At 33.1% G+C, this 17,993-nt stretch overlaps 2 protein-coding genes across 2 annotated transcripts; one reads left to right on the top strand and one right to left on the bottom strand.

The window, feature by feature from the left end:
- Positions 1–5,423: 5,423 nt before the first annotated feature.
- On the top strand, positions 5,424–12,116 carry LOC141718128 (translation factor GUF1 homolog, mitochondrial). Its single transcript, XM_074520499.1, has 11 exons — positions 5,424–5,871; positions 7,326–8,055; positions 8,584–8,740; positions 8,825–8,879; positions 9,488–9,555; positions 9,620–9,724; positions 9,848–9,919; positions 10,110–10,223; positions 11,177–11,317; positions 11,403–11,462; positions 11,849–12,116. Exons 1-11 carry the CDS (start codon positions 5,557–5,559, stop codon positions 12,012–12,014), a joined length of 1,983 nt encoding a protein of 660 aa, XP_074376600.1. The 5' UTR covers positions 5,424–5,556; the 3' UTR covers positions 12,015–12,116.
- A 1,860-nt stretch (positions 12,117–13,976) lies between these two features.
- LOC141716797 (plant cysteine oxidase 2-like) lies at positions 13,977–16,556 on the bottom strand. Its single transcript, XM_074518979.1, has 5 exons — positions 16,285–16,556; positions 15,036–15,154; positions 14,816–14,954; positions 14,400–14,708; positions 13,977–14,229 (listed from the first exon to the last, which is right to left on the bottom strand). Exons 1-5 carry the CDS (start codon positions 16,469–16,471, stop codon positions 14,099–14,101), a joined length of 885 nt encoding a protein of 294 aa, XP_074375080.1. The 5' UTR covers positions 16,472–16,556; the 3' UTR covers positions 13,977–14,098.
- Positions 16,557–17,993: the final 1,437 nt, after the last annotated feature.

Below are 17,993 nucleotides of genomic sequence, written 5' to 3'. Positions count from 1 at the left end.
TTAAGTTCTTTTAATCAAAACAACAACATTTACCAATCCAACAACATCCCAAAACTCACTAATCTCTACATACACAACCATCAAGCCTCTCATGAACTAAAATACTCATATTATGCTCTTAACATTCAATAACAAAGCTTGGTTAAGAGATTATACCTTCCTTGAAGCTTTTTAACACAACACAAGAGCTTTGAATGCCTAAAGAACCTTGATCCTTGCTTGTATAACCTTAATCTTTCATAAAAATTCAAGAAAACTAAAGTTATTTCTTGAAGGTTACTATTCACCATCTTCTTCCTTGATTTATAGAAAAAGATTGGCTTGGAATTAGAAGCTTAAACTTATAGGAAGTATGTAACTATCCATGGGGAAGCTTAGATAATTACCTTGCTAAATAGTAAGTGGTGGAGCTTGGATCTTCAAATTTTAAGAAATGGGCCGAGAGCTAGCTTGGGAAGAAAGAGATTTTTGTGTTTTGTTTGATGAAAATGAAATGATTTGCTTGGTTGGTTGATTTTTGTGTTGTTTTTGGTTAATGACTTAATTAACCTTGATTTTGTGTGGTTATAATTCAACCACACTTCCTTCCCTTCTATGTCATGCTTGTGTCACCTTGCACATGTCATAATGCTCCCACTTGTCCACACCTTGTGGTTTGATGATGTCACAATCCCTGGCTTCTTGTACAAGCTTATCTCTTGGTCACTTATTTGTTTTACGGTTCGCTTATCTTTCATTCTCGTTTATCGTTTGAGGGATCATACCCGGGATCTTATTACTTAGGTTCCCTTAACCTTTCTCAATATATTATATTCCTTTTATGATCCTCTCCTATAATCCTTTAATTTCAATCCTTTTTATCCTGTTACCTTATACTCAATTCTCTCCGTATCTTGTGGATTTCCGAGAAAAATCAAAGTCTTCGGAATTGGATTCTGACGATCTTTACATACACTTATATACCACATAGAGTACTAATAATATCCCATAAGATCAATAACAGAACCCCTACATAGCGTGGCATGAAAAGTTTTCTCGTTCAGCAAAAACACTATTCCTAAGGGTTTCAAAATTTTCCAAAAATTGGGGTTATTACATTAAGTCTATCCGGGAACACTCAGGCAAGTTTTCTACCCGTTATACTGTTGTTGTGATGTATTTATGTATATGCATTATCTTGGGATAAGTGCATGGTTATTATTAGCAAAGTTTTGCGATATATTGGAGCATGTGATATGATATTTATATGCATGCATGTTTCGTAATCTTGATATCTAATTGTTGATTCAAATGCTTATAAGTTGCATAATACTTATGCTAGAAATAAGCAATATTGCGTATACCCTTAGTATAGGGGACCCGAAGGTGAACATTTTTCTAAATCGGGAGTCGATGTTGCTGAGTATATAAATATATATATATAGTTTTCAAAACTATTAATCGAATAAGGTTTATTCGATAACTTTATTTTATTTAATGAATATTATTTTAAATATTCATTCGAGGACTTATGACTCCGCTTATTTTATTTAATGAATATTATTTTGAATATTCATTCGAGGACTTATGACTCCGCTTATTTTATTAAATAATATTCTTTATTTTATTAAAGAATAATGTTTCGATAATCAAACTTATTTTCGATTATTCAAATAAAGATCGTACTTTCGTATAAGTATATCTTTGGTTATTTATTATTCATTTCAAGTATGAGTTTAAAACTTCTACTTCAATTATTTTTATAAAGATTATCCTTATGGTAATATTATTTAAATAATAATATTCAGATATTCTCCAACATATCGGGACTAATTTATTTTATTAAATCAGCATTACTCCAAATATTCTTAAAAATGTTTTCGAGTCTTCAAAATGATTTTAAAAGTTAGAGCGGATCCCAAAACTCGTTTTCAAATTTAAGATCTTCCTTTCGAAGGGAACTTAAATACTCGCTCAAAAATCTGAGGGATCCGGCTCCGTGGTGTATTTTATATTCGCAACGAGGTTGCTGTTTTGAGAAAACAATTTGATTACTTGCCCAACGTTCGGGAAGTAAGTCCATCTAATTGAGTCGGCATAAGCGACAGGCCGGGGTACGGTCTATGAAGGTGTAAGAGGCTGGGTGACAGTCCATCCACGCGTGAGTGGCCGGGTAACGGTCTAGCGCGAGGTCCTAATGCGGCCTGGGTGATGACCGGCGAGAAATTCATCCATCTACAGTAGAAAATGTTACTTAATTGGTATCTTTGCCTGATCAGCAAGATATCGGGTTTATGCCAAAATTCTTTTCTTTCCAAATTTATTGGATATTACAACTCTGTTCATACTTTACATGACAGAGGTTTTCAAAAATATATGAGAGATATATATATATATAGATATATATATATCGGGACTTAATGACGTATCACGTAACTTCATTTCTTTTAAATGATATTTCAAAGATTGAATCTATTCAAATCTTATCTTGTAGTCTCATCTATATGATGAACTTTTGAAACTGATTATAACTTGAACGGTGGTAGTTCAAGTAGTATTTGGAAAAGATATAAGTATATTGGAGCATCTCGTAACTTCACATTTTTAACTTATATCTAGTTAATGATTATCTTATGCATGACAAAGATTTTCAGAATAACGTTGAGACAAGGTTAGATATATGAGATCACCTTGCAACGATATTTTTATACAGTTATAAACTGGAACTCTATGTATATTATGCATGGAAGAGGATTCTAAGATTTTGAAATGTATATATACTTATATACTGAATATTTTGCGACTTGGTCGCGTTAAGATATCAAACTTGGTTCATTTCTTCTTGACCAAGACTTTCATGAGTACTATGAGAATGCTCATATATTGTTAATTATTATACATATTATTTTAGTGGGCTTGTTGCTCACCCTTGCTTTCTTCTTTTATCACACAACAACAGATAGACAAGATAAACAGGACCAAGCTCCCAATTCGTGAGCGGATAGGAAACGTTCCGCAGTTTCCTGTAGGCGTTGATGCCGTTGTAGCTGAGGTAGGAACTATCAATAGGCTAGGCTTTCAACTTTTGTTGTACCAGACTTATGTATATTTATGAATTGTAATAATGGCAAATAATATGTAAATTTATTGAGAAACCCTTTTGAGGTGTAATGACTTATAATTGTGGAATAAAATGACTTGTGTTATTTTTGGTATTCATCTCTGAGACTATAACTTGTGGTGTGTGTGTATATTATGGGGTCACAGTACGCAGTAAATGATTGTTTATTAAGAATTAGGTGTTATTAAGGGAAATGGAACTCGTGACAACCCGGATCCCCGACCCCGGATTTGGGGGTGTTACAGTTGATGTGGCTTCAATAAATGTGGAGTCACAACCGAATTTTCTCACAATTGAAACACCTCACACACACAATTCTCCCACAAACTCACTGGATGTGGATATGATAAACACATCAATTCCTGATTCTCCATCTTTGAAACTCATGAAGGAGCCAAAATCTAAAGCAAGTGAGCGTCATCTTATTGATGATTTGTTGGCTCACTTGCCCTTTCTTTCTGAAACTACTGAGAACTCTGTGCATAATCTCAAATCAATCACCACAGATTAAATAATAGTTTCAACTCCTAACTCTATCATTTCTACTCTTTCGACGGATATTTCTCATCCGTCGACAAGTGATTGTCTCTCGACGGATAAGCTTCACAGTAATTATCCTTCGACATTCACAACTACTATTTTGACGGATGTCTCCCATCCGTTGAAAGTCTCTACACATCCTGAAATTTCTAAACTTGTTACTAGTGTAGATGAATTAGTGGTTGTTGAATCACTCTTAGGATTGAGGGAAGGGAGTGATTTGAGTGAAAAGATGAGTTGCTCTCAGGAAAAAGGAGAGGAAAAGAGTGAATACATGCATGTTATTTCTTCCAGTATGGCAAAAGTGAGTGAGAGGAGTCCCACCTTAGATGATGAAGGTGAGGGTGTGAGGTTGGGAAGCCAATGGGAGCCCTTGATGCAAAAACAGAAAGATTAGTGTTCAGGTACATGGGTGGAAAGAAAATCACTTGGCCTCTTCATAGGATTCTCAATGAAGGCTACTCTATCTTAGTTAAGGTATTCTCTGCAATCAAGAAAAACTTTGGATTGACCATGGTGGCCAAAACAGAGAAACTTAAAAAAATTCAACAAATACAAAGAAGTTGGAGAGACCCAAATGCACTACCAAGAATCTTAACTATTCCTTACACTAGAAGTAGAGTGCACTTGAGGCCATATTGGTTGATAGAGTTCAAGGATGAAAGAAATACCAGAAGATTTTTCAGACTAGAAGACCAGCTAAAAATATCAAGCAATGAGACTCTCAAGGAAATGCGAGAGATGCTGGATCTATCTAATGAAGATGAATCTGAGTCCTACAGACAATCCAACTCCAGATAGAAGAAAACAATGAGAAGATGAGAAAGAAGACTAGACACTCAAGGAAAAAAGATTAATTTGCTCAATCTAGATGAGCACCTTGAACAAGGCTTGTGAGATTTCTGCGAATTTTCTTTTATCAATTTTCAATAAAATTGCAGCACTTATCATTTTTATCTACTATTGAATGATCATTTTGAATAAGGTATTTTGTTATCATCAAGTCCTCCTAAATTTATGCCTACAATTCTAGTAGACATAAATTTGGGGAGATTGTTAGGAATATGTTGTAGCTTTGATGATATTTTACCAAAATACCTTAGTAAATTTAATTAATTGAGTTTGTAGCTTTCAACAAATAATCTAACTTTGTCATCCGTTGAAAGAGTAGCTTATGTTTAAATAAGTTTTTATAGCACATTCTTGTATATTGTAATGTCTTAGAGAATTAGAGGCTGTAGGATATTTGAAGTCATGTTGGCTACTAGAATGATATGCAAAAGAGATTGGCTAATTGTAAATATTAGATTTCTTGTAATTTTGCATAAATGAAATTGAGTCAACTGTTATGGAAATACTTTCAATTTATGACTTTGAATCGAAATTATATTAGGAATTTAGAACTTTTATTCAATTATATTGAATTATAAAATAAATTTGGATAAGACATAATTTCTTCAAAATTTTATTCTAATATTTATTAAAAATCATCATAAAATTCGGATTTTTATAGGGTCGGATCGGGCTGTACCGGAATTTTATCCGGATCGGCGGGGCTTTTGACCGGATCAGGCCTAAATCCGGATTGGACTTACATCCGGGGTTTTACTGAATTGGACCGGGCCGAATTTTTGCAAAAAATATGTAGTCTGTTATAAGAGCCAAATCGGGCCGGGCCAAATTTTGTGGGGAACAGATTTTTAATGATTTTTTTAGAATCGGAGACGAGCTTTTCATATTAGGCCCGGCTGCCCGGGGTAAGACATAAAAGGCAGTAATACAAAAAAAAAGGGAAAAAATACATATAGGTAGCCGCAAAACCCTTTGATCCCGCAAAGAAGGGGATATCAAGAACAACAGCTTTTACCCGTTTAAGGGTTACATAAATCTAAACCCCTTATGCAACTACAGTTCAAATGATTTCTTTAATCATTTCTAGGTCTTCTTGTAAACCCCTTTTGAAATGTTCAATTCGAATAGTATCATCCAATTTTAATTTCATTTTCCGAGAAACACCCCCACTCGTGTCTCATTTTGAAAATCCTTACAAGTACTGTTATTGCACAGACTCAAGCATTGATTTAAGCAAATACCCGAATGAAAATATTCGAAATTTTTCGATAATTGCTCATGTTGATCATGGAAAGTCCACATTGGCTGATCGGTTACTTGAGTTAACTAAGACTATTAGGAAAGGTCATGGCCAGCCTCAGTACCTGGATAAACTGCAGGTACAATACTTTGTACTTTACACATTTTTATACTTTATATGCAATGCACTCGCTGATATATTGGTTACGTTTGGTTTGGTTATTATATATTGCTTTATGGAAATTTAGTGACTTTGTATGCTTAGGCTTTTTGGTATGGGATTAAATTTTGGGGATTGTTGTTGCAATTGAGTTATATTGAATAATTGACTTCCAGGATTAGTATATTGATATCGTTTCAGTCAAGTGCTTGTTTCCTGAATGAATGAATAATCTGTGAAATGTTGAAAGAAATATTGATGTTGTAGACATTGTTTGAAAAAAAATCTTAACTGAAGTAGCAACTTTAATAACTGTTGTGAAAATCGCTCATCCTCCGAGTGGTCGGATTTTAGTTTATGAAAGGGTCCAAAGTAACCGATTTTTAAGTAATCAAGTCAAAAACAGATTTCTATACTATTTGGGTCAAAATTGAGTCTGTCAAATTTGGCCAGAAATTACACCCGGCTCTGTCGGTAAAGGTGAATGCACAGTTACATAATAACAACATTAAACGAAGGAAATAAAAGTACACATTTGATCATATAACCTGATAAGGATCTACATATTAGAGTTAAATAATACAAACTACAAAGAATATTGATTTTTGAGTCTGGTGCACTAAATCATAAAAGCCTAAATATGGAAAAGATCTTAATACCTCCGTCCCTAAATACATGTTTATTTTAACTTTGGACCAGGCAAATTGACTATATTTTGACTGAAATTTATACGTGTTCTATAATTGAAAATTTTTAAAAAGCGATTTGCATAGAAAGCACATTTAATCTACTTTAAAATGAAACTTTTAATTTTCAAAATAATAAATAGATAATTTCTAATGTTTAGTCAAATATTGGTCAATTTGACTCCTAGAAAAGCAAAATGGACATGTAACTAGGGACGGAGGGAGTATTACTACATAAGTATAATACTTGATTAGTTGTCCGAGTACTCTTCATTTGGAGACTAAACCAAATAGAATCGATTTCTCATTCTCAACCTTGTTTTTGACAGAACAAAGTATTGGCTTTCACTTATACATACACATATTGCATCAGTTGGCATAAATGTTAACATGATTACTTCAATTGTTGGGTATATCATCTATTTTAAGTTTTATTGGCGGAAAGTACTTTCTTTCATCATCTTTAGACTTGCAGTTAAATAACTAGTATGAGGTCTTCTTCTATTATGCTCTGAAAATCTATTCATCTTTTGGACCAGTATACCAATATATTTTTATTTCCAGAATAAGCAATAGAAGTGATGTAACCTTGAATTAAAGAATTCATCAACGACTTCAGTATTTTTAGTGTGTTTTGATATAATGCACGAGTACTGTGTTCTATCATTTCATGCATCATAGCTTGTAAGTTTAAATAAAGTACTTGGCCCCTTCATTTTGTTATGCAATTGAAATGTGAATGACTTAGGTGGAAAGAGAAAGGGGAATAACTGTAAAAGCTCAAACAGCAACCATGTTCCATACCACTAACTTCCGTGGGACTGACACGAAATTTCTGCTTAACTTGATCGACACTCCGGGTCATGTTGATTTCAGCTATGAAGTTTCTAGGTCTTTGGCAGCTTGCCAGGGTGTTCTTCTAGTTGTAGATGCAGCTCAAGGCGTGCAGGCACAAACAGTTGCAAATTTTTATCTTGCATTCGAAGCTAACCTAACAATAATTCCCATCATAAATAAAATTGACCAGCCAACTGCTGATCCTGATCGCATTAAAGAACAGTTGAAATCTATGTTTGATCTTGACCCAAGTGATGCACTTCTGACCTCTGCCAAAACAGGTCAAGGTCTTGAGCAGGTCCTTCCTGCTGTTATAGAGAGGATTCCACCTCCTCCTGGGACAACTAATTCATCCCTACGCATGCTTTTACTTGATTCTTATTATGACGAATACAGAGGAGTGATCTGCCACGTGGCAGTTGTTGATGGTGCTCTCCGTAAAGGGGATAAGATTACAGCCGCAGTAACGGGCCAATCATATGAGATAGTGGATGTTGGAATTATGCACCCTGAACTAAGGCCTACAGGAATCCTTTTAACCGGACAAGTGGGATATATAGTCACGGGCATGCGTTCAACCAAGGAGGCACGTGTTGGAGATACCTTGTATCATCACCGAACCAGTGTGGAGCTTCTTCCAGGTACGTTTTGGGACATTTTCTTCTGGTGGATGTTGGTCAAATTTGTGGACCGAAGTTCTTTTTTATTGCCCTTGCCTTATCCCTGTGTTCGAAACAAAGGCCCCTGATCATCTTTTAGATATGTTTTTGTTCTTGTAAACGGAAATTGTTCAAGTAATTTAAAGCTTAGATGTATTCTAGATCTAGTTACCTTAATCGATTTAATAATCTCTAGTTGCATGCTTGTAAATCATGTGCAATTTTCTGGGGCACAGATGCTATACAAGCATGTTGCATTTGAGTGGAATATTAGCCATGTCTCTAGGTTTCTTAATATTGTCATGCATTGTCTTAATATAACTATCTTTATCAAATTTGTCATTCATTTTCTTAGACCCTAAAAGTTATTTCTACCAAGGTCAGTCACAGGATGATTATTAGGCAGTATATACCTTGTAGACCATGAGCAATTCTCTGGGCTGCGTACAGCATTGTAGCTTTCTGACCCTTTTGTTGTGATTAATCGCTTCCTTTTGAGTTTTCATATAGGTTTCAAGGATGCAAAGCATATGGTGTTTTCTGGTGTTTACCCAGTCGACGGATCTGATTTTGAAGCACTTAATAGTGCTATAGAGAGACTTACATGCAATGATGCTAGCGTCTCAGTTACTAAAGAGAGTAGCACAGCTCTAGGTCTGGGTTTTAGGTGGGTATTGTGATCTGTTAGGTTGCCGCTATGGCGAGTCTTACCTCTTATTCACATAGTTAATTATGAATTCTGTGTTTACAGGTGTGGTTTCTTGGGTTTACTACACATGGACGTATTTCATCAGCGACTTGAACAGGTACTACTTTGTTCTTCGTAGTTGATGTGCCTAACAGTTTATTGACCTACACAGAATATGCTATGATTGTAAATTGAATTGTTTTTGTAATATAAATTAGAACACATGAACTTGCAAATCTTGCAGGTTGTAAGTAATGCTGTATTGCATAGTTTAAAGGGGTAAATGGATATACGTTTACTAAACACTTCCAGCTGCATCCAAGTAACAGAGAGTAGAGGTCGTATTGCAATTCTGAATTTGCGAAAAATAATATATGCATCTGAACATTATTATCTCTGTTGAGTTTGTGGAAAAAACATTTGCATGAATTTGTTGAAGTTTAAAGTAGGATCCTATGGTAATACCTATTGGTTTTTATTCTATGAAGGAAAAAACTAGTAATTTGTACTGACAGGCAACCACAAATGTACTGGTTATTTCATATTCACTGGGCAACGGGAATAAACATTTACCACATGCAATGTGCTAAATCTTATATTAGTATGTGGGGTTTATCAAAATTTATTGCAAATTTGCAACTCCCCTGTGAAATGGATTATTAGTTTACATGGGTGTAACAACGATATGCTTACTTTATTTGTTATATTGCTGTTTATTGATGACAGGAGCACGGGGCTCATGTCATTTCCACGGTTCCCACTGTGCCATATACATTTGAATTTTCAGATGGCAGGTATGTAGTATTTATTCTTAACAAATCCCAGTATTACCAAATATTTTACTTTCTGTTGCTTCAGCAAATTACAGGTTCAGAATCCTGCTGCCTTGCCCTCAAATCCCAAAAATAAAATTACCAAATGCTGGGAACCTACTGTACTAGCTACAATCATCATTCCCAGTGAGTAAGCTCTCATATTCCTTTATCTACAAGTAATTTCTTCCTTTCCCGTGCCTTATGTTTTATCAACCTTATATTTTTTTTATAGATAATTATACATCTGCTATTTATTTGCTCTCCACTTCAGGTATGTTGGCTCTGTTATCACACTTTGCTCTGACCGGAGAGGGGAGCAGTTGGAGTATACTTTCATTGATAGGTAACATTGACAATTATGTTTTACCCGATTGACGTAGATATATCATTTACCTAGATCCTGCATCTCTCTTCTTTGTTTAGCTAATTAATACTACATCTCTTTTGAGGCAGGATTTGTTTTTATATTTTCTAACTACTAGTTTTTTTCATTGTTCCAATAATTGATACACTGCTTAATATGGTATCTGCAGTCTACGAGTTTTTCTGAAGTATCGCTTACCTCTAAGAGAAATAGTTGTAGACTTTTACAATGAATTGAAGAGTATAACCTCAGGTTATGCTTCATTTGACTACGAAGAGGCAGAGTAAGTCTCTCTCTCTCTCTCACACACACACACACACACACACACATCCCCCGGTTCTCACCTATTTATGAACGGAAGCAGGTGACATGGACTTGGGTTGTGACGGTATTATTTATTTTAGTAATGTACTTGGTATCAGAACCGAGAGGGTTATAAAAATGATCAGAAGTATTGTTTTGTTCATTCCCTTACAGTGGGTAGCATTAAATTTTGTGGGAGACACCATATGATTCGACCAATAACTGAATCAGTTTGCAGACCAACTCATTAAGTGGCTTTATTTCCCAAATTAACCATGTGTCTCAGTAATGATGCATCTGCTAATCAGTTAAATGAAGTAAAGATAATAGGGTTAATATTGTTAAATGTTGATAACACGAAATTTTGATGGGCTTAGTAATCTGCTTTATATACCCTCATTTAATTCACAAGTTCACCGAAAAATATGAAAAAGTTTCTTTCCCCACTACTTGCATATCACCATCATTTGCACAAAAACTTTGTTGTTGTGGATATTTTCCAGTTTCTTAAATCTCATCTATTTGAGTTTTGATAGTCCGGATTTTCTTTGTGCTAAAGTGTTCCAGAAATTATGCATACTAAATGGTTTCTTATATTTTTATATCCCTCAATTCTTGTATCAGTTACATACATATATAGGTGTGTGATACTAACTGTTACAAATTATTTAGCTAAAAAAGTAAATAACTGTTACAAATTATATTGAATTTCTCGTTCGTTATCAATAACAGGCTAGTACTATTGACCTTAGACTTTTCATGTTATCGAATACTCATAATAAATATATGAGGACCATGGCATGCCACACACCTTTACAAAAAAATGCATGGATTACTGATGAGTACCAAGGGGGTGCCTGCATTAAAGATGTCATTGTGAATGGAAGAACCTTTATCCTTTTGTTAAATTGTGATAGTGGATGTTGTTTTCAGATATATGGCTGCCGATTTAGTGAAACTAGATATTCTCTTGAATGGACAACCAGTTGATGCAATGGCAACAATTGTTCATAGACTGAAGGCCCAACGAGTTGGTCGTGAACTTGTTGAGAAATTGAAAAAATTCATCGATAGGTATGCTCATCCACATTGGCTATAAGTTTCTGTTGGATTTCTGTTTTTAGTAATTTAAGGTCTCATTTACTCTGATCATGTCCAGGCAAATGTTTGAAATAAATATACAGGCTGCTATTGGATCGAAGGTCATTGCAAGAGAGACGTTAGTTGCATACTTTTCCGCTGCTAGTATTGTTTTTTACAGTTTTATTACAGTTATATCCTTTAATTTTCTGTTTGATGTTTCTCGATGCAGTATTATTATATTTTGAGTCGGTAATTTTAGCCATGTATATTTGAATCTGATGGTTTCAATTAGTCATATAAAAGAAAATCTTTAGTTAATATTATACGTAATCAGACTTAGTACAAGCTAATTTAGTATCAAAAAACCTACTGTCAGTTTGACTTGAACTAGATATATGTTTTTACCGTTTTATAGACATTCTCATGGAAGATTAAGATATCCATTGACACAATCATCACTTTTCAGTCTTCAATATTGCGTGTTTTTTGTTGATATAACTCTCCATTTTTTTATACTTTCAGGGTGTCGGCTATGAGGAAGAATGTTCTTGCAAAGTGTTATGGTGGCGATATTACTAGGAAGAAGAAGTTATTGGAAAAGCAGAAAGAAGGGAAGAAGCGAATGAAGCGGGTTGGCACTGTCGACATACCTCAGGAGGCCTTCAATGAACTCCTTAGGGTTTCATAGGAGAAGTTAAGATATTGCTGTGAACTCTTGCCAACACACATGTTTTGTTTGTAAGATTCAGAAGAGGAAATAAATATTATATATATTTTTTTGAGTTTGATACTCCTAAGTACGCACTCACTTAACTTATCGCGAGTACACATTTTTTTAATGTGGATACACGAATGTACATTTATAATTTACACACCTTAATTAACAATTTACTAAATTTATCATTAAAATACATTACATAAAGCGTAAGAGCAACAATGATATTTAAGGTTGAGTTATAATTTTTTCGCTTCCTCGTTTAACTATGCAATTTCTGTAGAAGTTTGTAACTATTTGTAGTTACTTGTTTGCTCGTCATGTTCAGCATTTGTTGTTAACTGTTTAAGTTATTTAAGACTTCTTTTTCGTTTCGCTAAGTTTTCTTGATTTCCCTAGGGATAAACACTAATGTAGTATTTGGTTATAGTGAATATATAGAGATTTCAAGTAAAAAATTATTAAATTTCGAATTTTTTATTATTTTGCCCATCACAATCATCTAAGCTATAATTTAAACACCCAAATTCTCCATTCCTTATTACATCAAAATTTTTTTAAAAATTTTTATCATAACAATTTTGCACTATCTTACTTTTATTGGTTATCATTAATTTTTTTGACCGGACTATTATTAATTTCTTTTAGTATCATTAATTTCATTCCATTATACTAACAAAACACAACATAAACTTTTTGCTGTGTGTTTTTCTTCACCTGATTGTATGAATGGTAAACAACTGAACATGCAGGTTTGCATATTTCTACACCGCAGCCAATTTTACGGTTAAATTGCTAAAATTATATACTACATCGAACTGGAATTCACATGTTCAGCGATGAAATGCAAATTTTAAATTGAAGCCTCAACATTAGCATATTTACAAAAAATTTAACATATATTTAACTCGTAAGTTACTATAATTGACAAATATGACCAAAAGATTTGTGACGCATAAATATGAAATTGTGAATAAGGGGGTAGTATTATTTCTTGCCGATATATAATACTCCATGTGCAAATCAAGTACCTAATACATTTTAAAAATACTCTAAATATTTTTTTTAGGAAAGACTATTCGGTTGGCAAGAGAACAATGCTATATAGTATTAGGCCGAATGTATTAAATTAAAATTTTATTCCCTTTTATAGTTCATATATTTAGTGATGCATGCAACTCGCAACAATTTATTTTTTCACATATATATGTGAAAAATAGCAAAATAATGTCAACTAATTATTTATTAGCTCAAAATTAAAATAGTCTTTAAGATAGAAACTAGCACTTAAAATTGATCTCACATACATTTAAGTGTTTAGTTATAATTAATCAGCTGTTAACACTAAAGGGGATGTATTAATTCAGATTTTATAGGATTTATAACAATTCATTGATTTTGAATGATTGTTAATAATTTTGGCTAATTTTAATTGTATGCGGATTTTAGCGGAGTTGTTGAATAAATCGTAGAGCCTTGCTAACATTTCTGAAAACATAAAATACACTAGCAAATCCATGAAAATCTACAATTTTATAAAAATATAAAAAAGATCATGTACTTTTGAATAGAATCAAATTTTAATAGATTTTTTAAAATATAAATTGTATACCGCTAAATTTTAATGTACTTTCTAAGAATCTAAATTGAATAGTCCCAGATTTAAAAGAGTTTTTGCAATACGTATTAAATATTATATCAGATTTTAAAAGATTTTTTAGAATCTAAATTTAATACTTTGAAATTTTCAAAATTCAAAAAAATCCTTTAAAATCCCAATTAAATACACAATTTAAACGTACATGACACTCCACTCATTAATAGTAAAAATATAATACTAGAAAAAGGAAAATGAAGGAGAGAATATGTAGGGAAAATTTAAATTGAAAAACACTATTATTATTAAAATGAAATGTCCTTAAAAACAAGGCACAGGTGTTTTAAAAGACACAAGTAAATGGCCAAAGAGAAAAGAATAGCTTCTCCGATCTCTCTCAACGTCAACATAAAAGTAAAATACAAAAAACTGAGTGCATGCAATGTCGAATGTGGAGCTATTATGATTCAGGTAGGATCTCCGGTCCCCTGTAATTCCTTCCATAGATGAGGGAACCTTCTGCCTTGTCCGTTTCTTGGAGCCATGCATAGTCCTTCCTCTGCTCTTCCGGCACTGATTCCATCCCAACAACTGTCACGAATAAACATGATCAAACAGTGAGGAGTAGTTCAATTACGGTTTTAATTAAAGGGAAAAAGTTCGCGTATGAAAATCAGCGAGAACTTAAATTAAATGTCCTTTTGTACTATAAAGAACAGACTGTGAAGCTAATTCAGTATTGCAGGAAGAATGTATGGTACCAGGAAGAGAAGAAAAAGGATATTTCCTGTAGTAGGTGCAGTGCCTGCCTTGAGGATCGCAATATGGTGGCCCGAGCACATCTAGGAATGCGCATGCTGTCCTGGCCGTGATGGCGTGCAAGTTACCCCCGTCGGCTGGATAAAGAACAGACGTGTTGCACGGAGCACAAACATCGGAGTCCACCTTAGTATTTGCCAACCTCAGCGCCCCAGCAGGAATTACTCCATCAGCAGGACTGGCATTAAAATCAGAGTCCAGCTTGCCAGAATTCACAATTTTCAGTGGCTCGGTGGAAAAGACTCCGTTTTCTGATCAACACAATGTACAGACACGAATAAATTAAACGTGGCCTCTTAGGTAGCAACCATTTAGGAAATAGGCATTGATAATAAGACAACCAACAGCAAGAGCTTACCATTTGGAGAATCAGCAGCTTTCACCCAGTCAAAAGAATTGACGTACATTTTCCCGAAGAGAAGCTTACAGAGCACTGTCATTCCGGGATGGTTGTGGAGTGGAATGACAGCTGAAGGTGGCAAGCAGAAGACCCCAATCTGCAATGAAAAAGGGACCATAATGTTTTTTTTTTCCTTAATTTGATACAAAATTTCTTGTTGCAACTCGGAAATACATACCGAGAATTTGTCACACTCGTAGACTTTAATGTAAGATATATAAGGGAATTTATGGGTCCACTGAGGCCAGAAAATTTGCATAGTTTGTCCAAGGCCAACATCAGCTTCTGTCATGCCATCTGCATACAAAAACAAGGGTATTACTTGTTAGCAGCAGTTGTTATGCAAGGTCCATTTCTGTCAAACTAATGCACTTTCTAAAGCCGTACACTGCCAAATCAAAATTTAATGTTTTTGTCTCAGTTTGGCTTCATGCCTATTGAACAATTGCATCTGGGTACTCAATCTTATCCATTTCTACAAGCTATAAAACAAGATACATATGACTTTTCTCAACTGAAAATTCATATGCATATTTAAAATATGCTTTCCAAATGAATAATTAAATCCAAAATAATTTATGAATTAAACAAAACTTTATGCAAATAAAAAAATGAAAGTGAGTCTTGGCTTTGTAAGCTTCTTAAAAAAAATAAAAAATAGGAAGCAATTTCATAAAAAAATTTGACCCAAAGAATCATATAAATAGCAAAATATATTAATATATCTTATACCTGTATAAAAAAATATCACGCATTGCGCAAGATATCGTATATAATATTTATCACGTTATATATATATATATATATATATATATATATATATATATATATATATATATATATATATATATATTTAAGATGTAAGATATTTTACGCAATGCGTATCTTATTTTCGAACAAAATATATAATCTGTATAAAAATAAAGCGTACTACAAAATATATCACGAATATCACTTATTTAAGATGTAAAATATTTTACGCAACGCGCGTCTTATTTCAAATAAAATATATTATGTTTTAAAAATAAAGCGCACTCCGTGACTTTTGATAACATGACACACATTTCTTCGATCTGTATATTTTTCTGCTCAAAATAATATAAAATTTTATATGAATAAAAAAGAAAAGAAATATGCATCATATCGCATATGTTTTCTTTTCTTTATGATGAAATAGGGGACTCATTTCTCTTGTTGTGTCAAACTCCTTCAAAGCGTTATATTTTGGCAGTCACATCAGAAACTGACTAAAAACTAAAACTGGATCTAGAAATCAAACTTGTCCTCATTTGAGTACACACTGCAGAGCCAAAATTAGTTAGCAACACATATAACTCAGGTAAACCAATACAACCTACATGAACTAACAAATGCATTGGTAAAGAAATAAACCAAAAATAGAAACAAACTCATTATCATATATATACCCATAACATCCTTGAGGCGTTGGATGTTCTCAGGTGTTGGAACAATCCCAGGGCCACAGTTCTGAAACACCTCCTTACAGACATCAATTAACACTTGCACCTTTGGATACTTTCTTTCCTCCTCCTTGTTCTTGCTCGTCTTCCTGCTTTTCCGGCCACCTGATGTCTTCTTCATCCCCATTGGCATCAAACTCGCAAAATAAAACGCAGCAGCTGATCGAAAAATCTAATTAACTGATAAAAAAATAGAGATTATTGGATGGCAATGGTTCATGCAAATGCAAGTTCGTTACTTATATAGGCCTGGAGATATCTGTATTTTTAGTATTTACAAATACCAGGGGCATATTTGTTTATTCAGTGGGCTGTACGTTGGGATTTTGTATCTGCAATCCTCTGTATATTTCATTTCTTTTCAGATTTTTTATCCATTTCTTTCTCGTAAATGAATAATTGCATTTAACGTTTTCTCTGAATTTACACTGACTAAGGTTTTTGAGAAATGACCAAATGAATCCTTACATTATATACTATGGTAATAATACTAAAATTTGTGTTTTCACTATTACTTTTAAATATATTTATGGTATCCATTATTCGATATTTTCCTGTGAGATTTGTAAATTTTGGAAAATCTGCTGTAATCAGTGAAGATTCCTCCACAGTCTATCCAGACCAATCACACAATTATGTAATCCGTAAAACTTTAGTCTTCATTTCTAGTGAAAAGGAATAAAAATATAAGATCAAATTAATAAATATAATAATAAGCCGTGTTTGGCAATTAGCGGTCAAGAATAGATGTAGCAGATTTTATTGTTTTGAGTAGTTGATTAAGTAAATTATTTTGACTAGATAATCGATTTTTTTTTAATAAAACGGTTTGATAAATAGATGTTTCATTCAATTTTTTGTATTTTTATTAGACACATGAACAATCATATAATTGAAAAAAAATTCCAAATAATTTTTTCAAAGATAGATTTTTTACCAAACCGCTACATTACTGTTTTGACTAATTGAATTTAATTTTTTGAATCAAACAGTTTGATAAATAGATGTTTCATTCAATTTTTTGTATTTTCATTAGACACATGAACAATCATATAATTAAAAAAATTTCTCCAAATAACTTTTTCAAATATAGATTTTTGACCAAGCCGCTACATCATGTTTTGACTAGGTAATTGAATTTAATTTTTTGAATAAAACAGTTTGATAAATAGATGTTTCATTCAATTTTTTGTATTTCCATTAAACACATGAAAAATCATATAATTGAAAAAATTTCTCCATATAATTTTTTCAAGGATAGATTTTTGACCAAACCGCTACATCACTATTTTGACTAGGTAATTGAATTTAATTTTTTTGAATCAAACAGTTTAATAAGTAGATGTTTCATTCAATTTTTTGTATTTTCATTAGACACGTGAATAATCATATAATTGAAAAAAAATCTCCAAATAAATTTTTCAAAAATATATTTTTGACCAATACTTCAATCCGTTAATTACCAATTAGTAATATTAGGTGTTTTATTTGGTTAAAACTTTAATTTAATTCAAAAAATTCTTTTTTGTAAAAATAAAAAGAAGAAGCAAACCCTTATACATGGGCATAATAAATTAAAAGAAAACAGATAAAAAAATTTCGAAGACTACTTCCATCCGTCCCGAGTTCAGGGCTTACGATAAAAGAAAGAGGGA

The sequence above is a fragment of the Apium graveolens genome, chromosome 4 (genome assembly GCF_009905375.1).
Source record: "Apium graveolens cultivar Ventura chromosome 4, ASM990537v1, whole genome shotgun sequence".
Taxonomy (NCBI): domain Eukaryota; kingdom Viridiplantae; phylum Streptophyta; class Magnoliopsida; order Apiales; family Apiaceae; genus Apium; species Apium graveolens.
The sequence above is the reverse complement of the archived record's forward strand: the minus strand, read 5'-3'. Positions and strand labels throughout refer to the sequence as shown.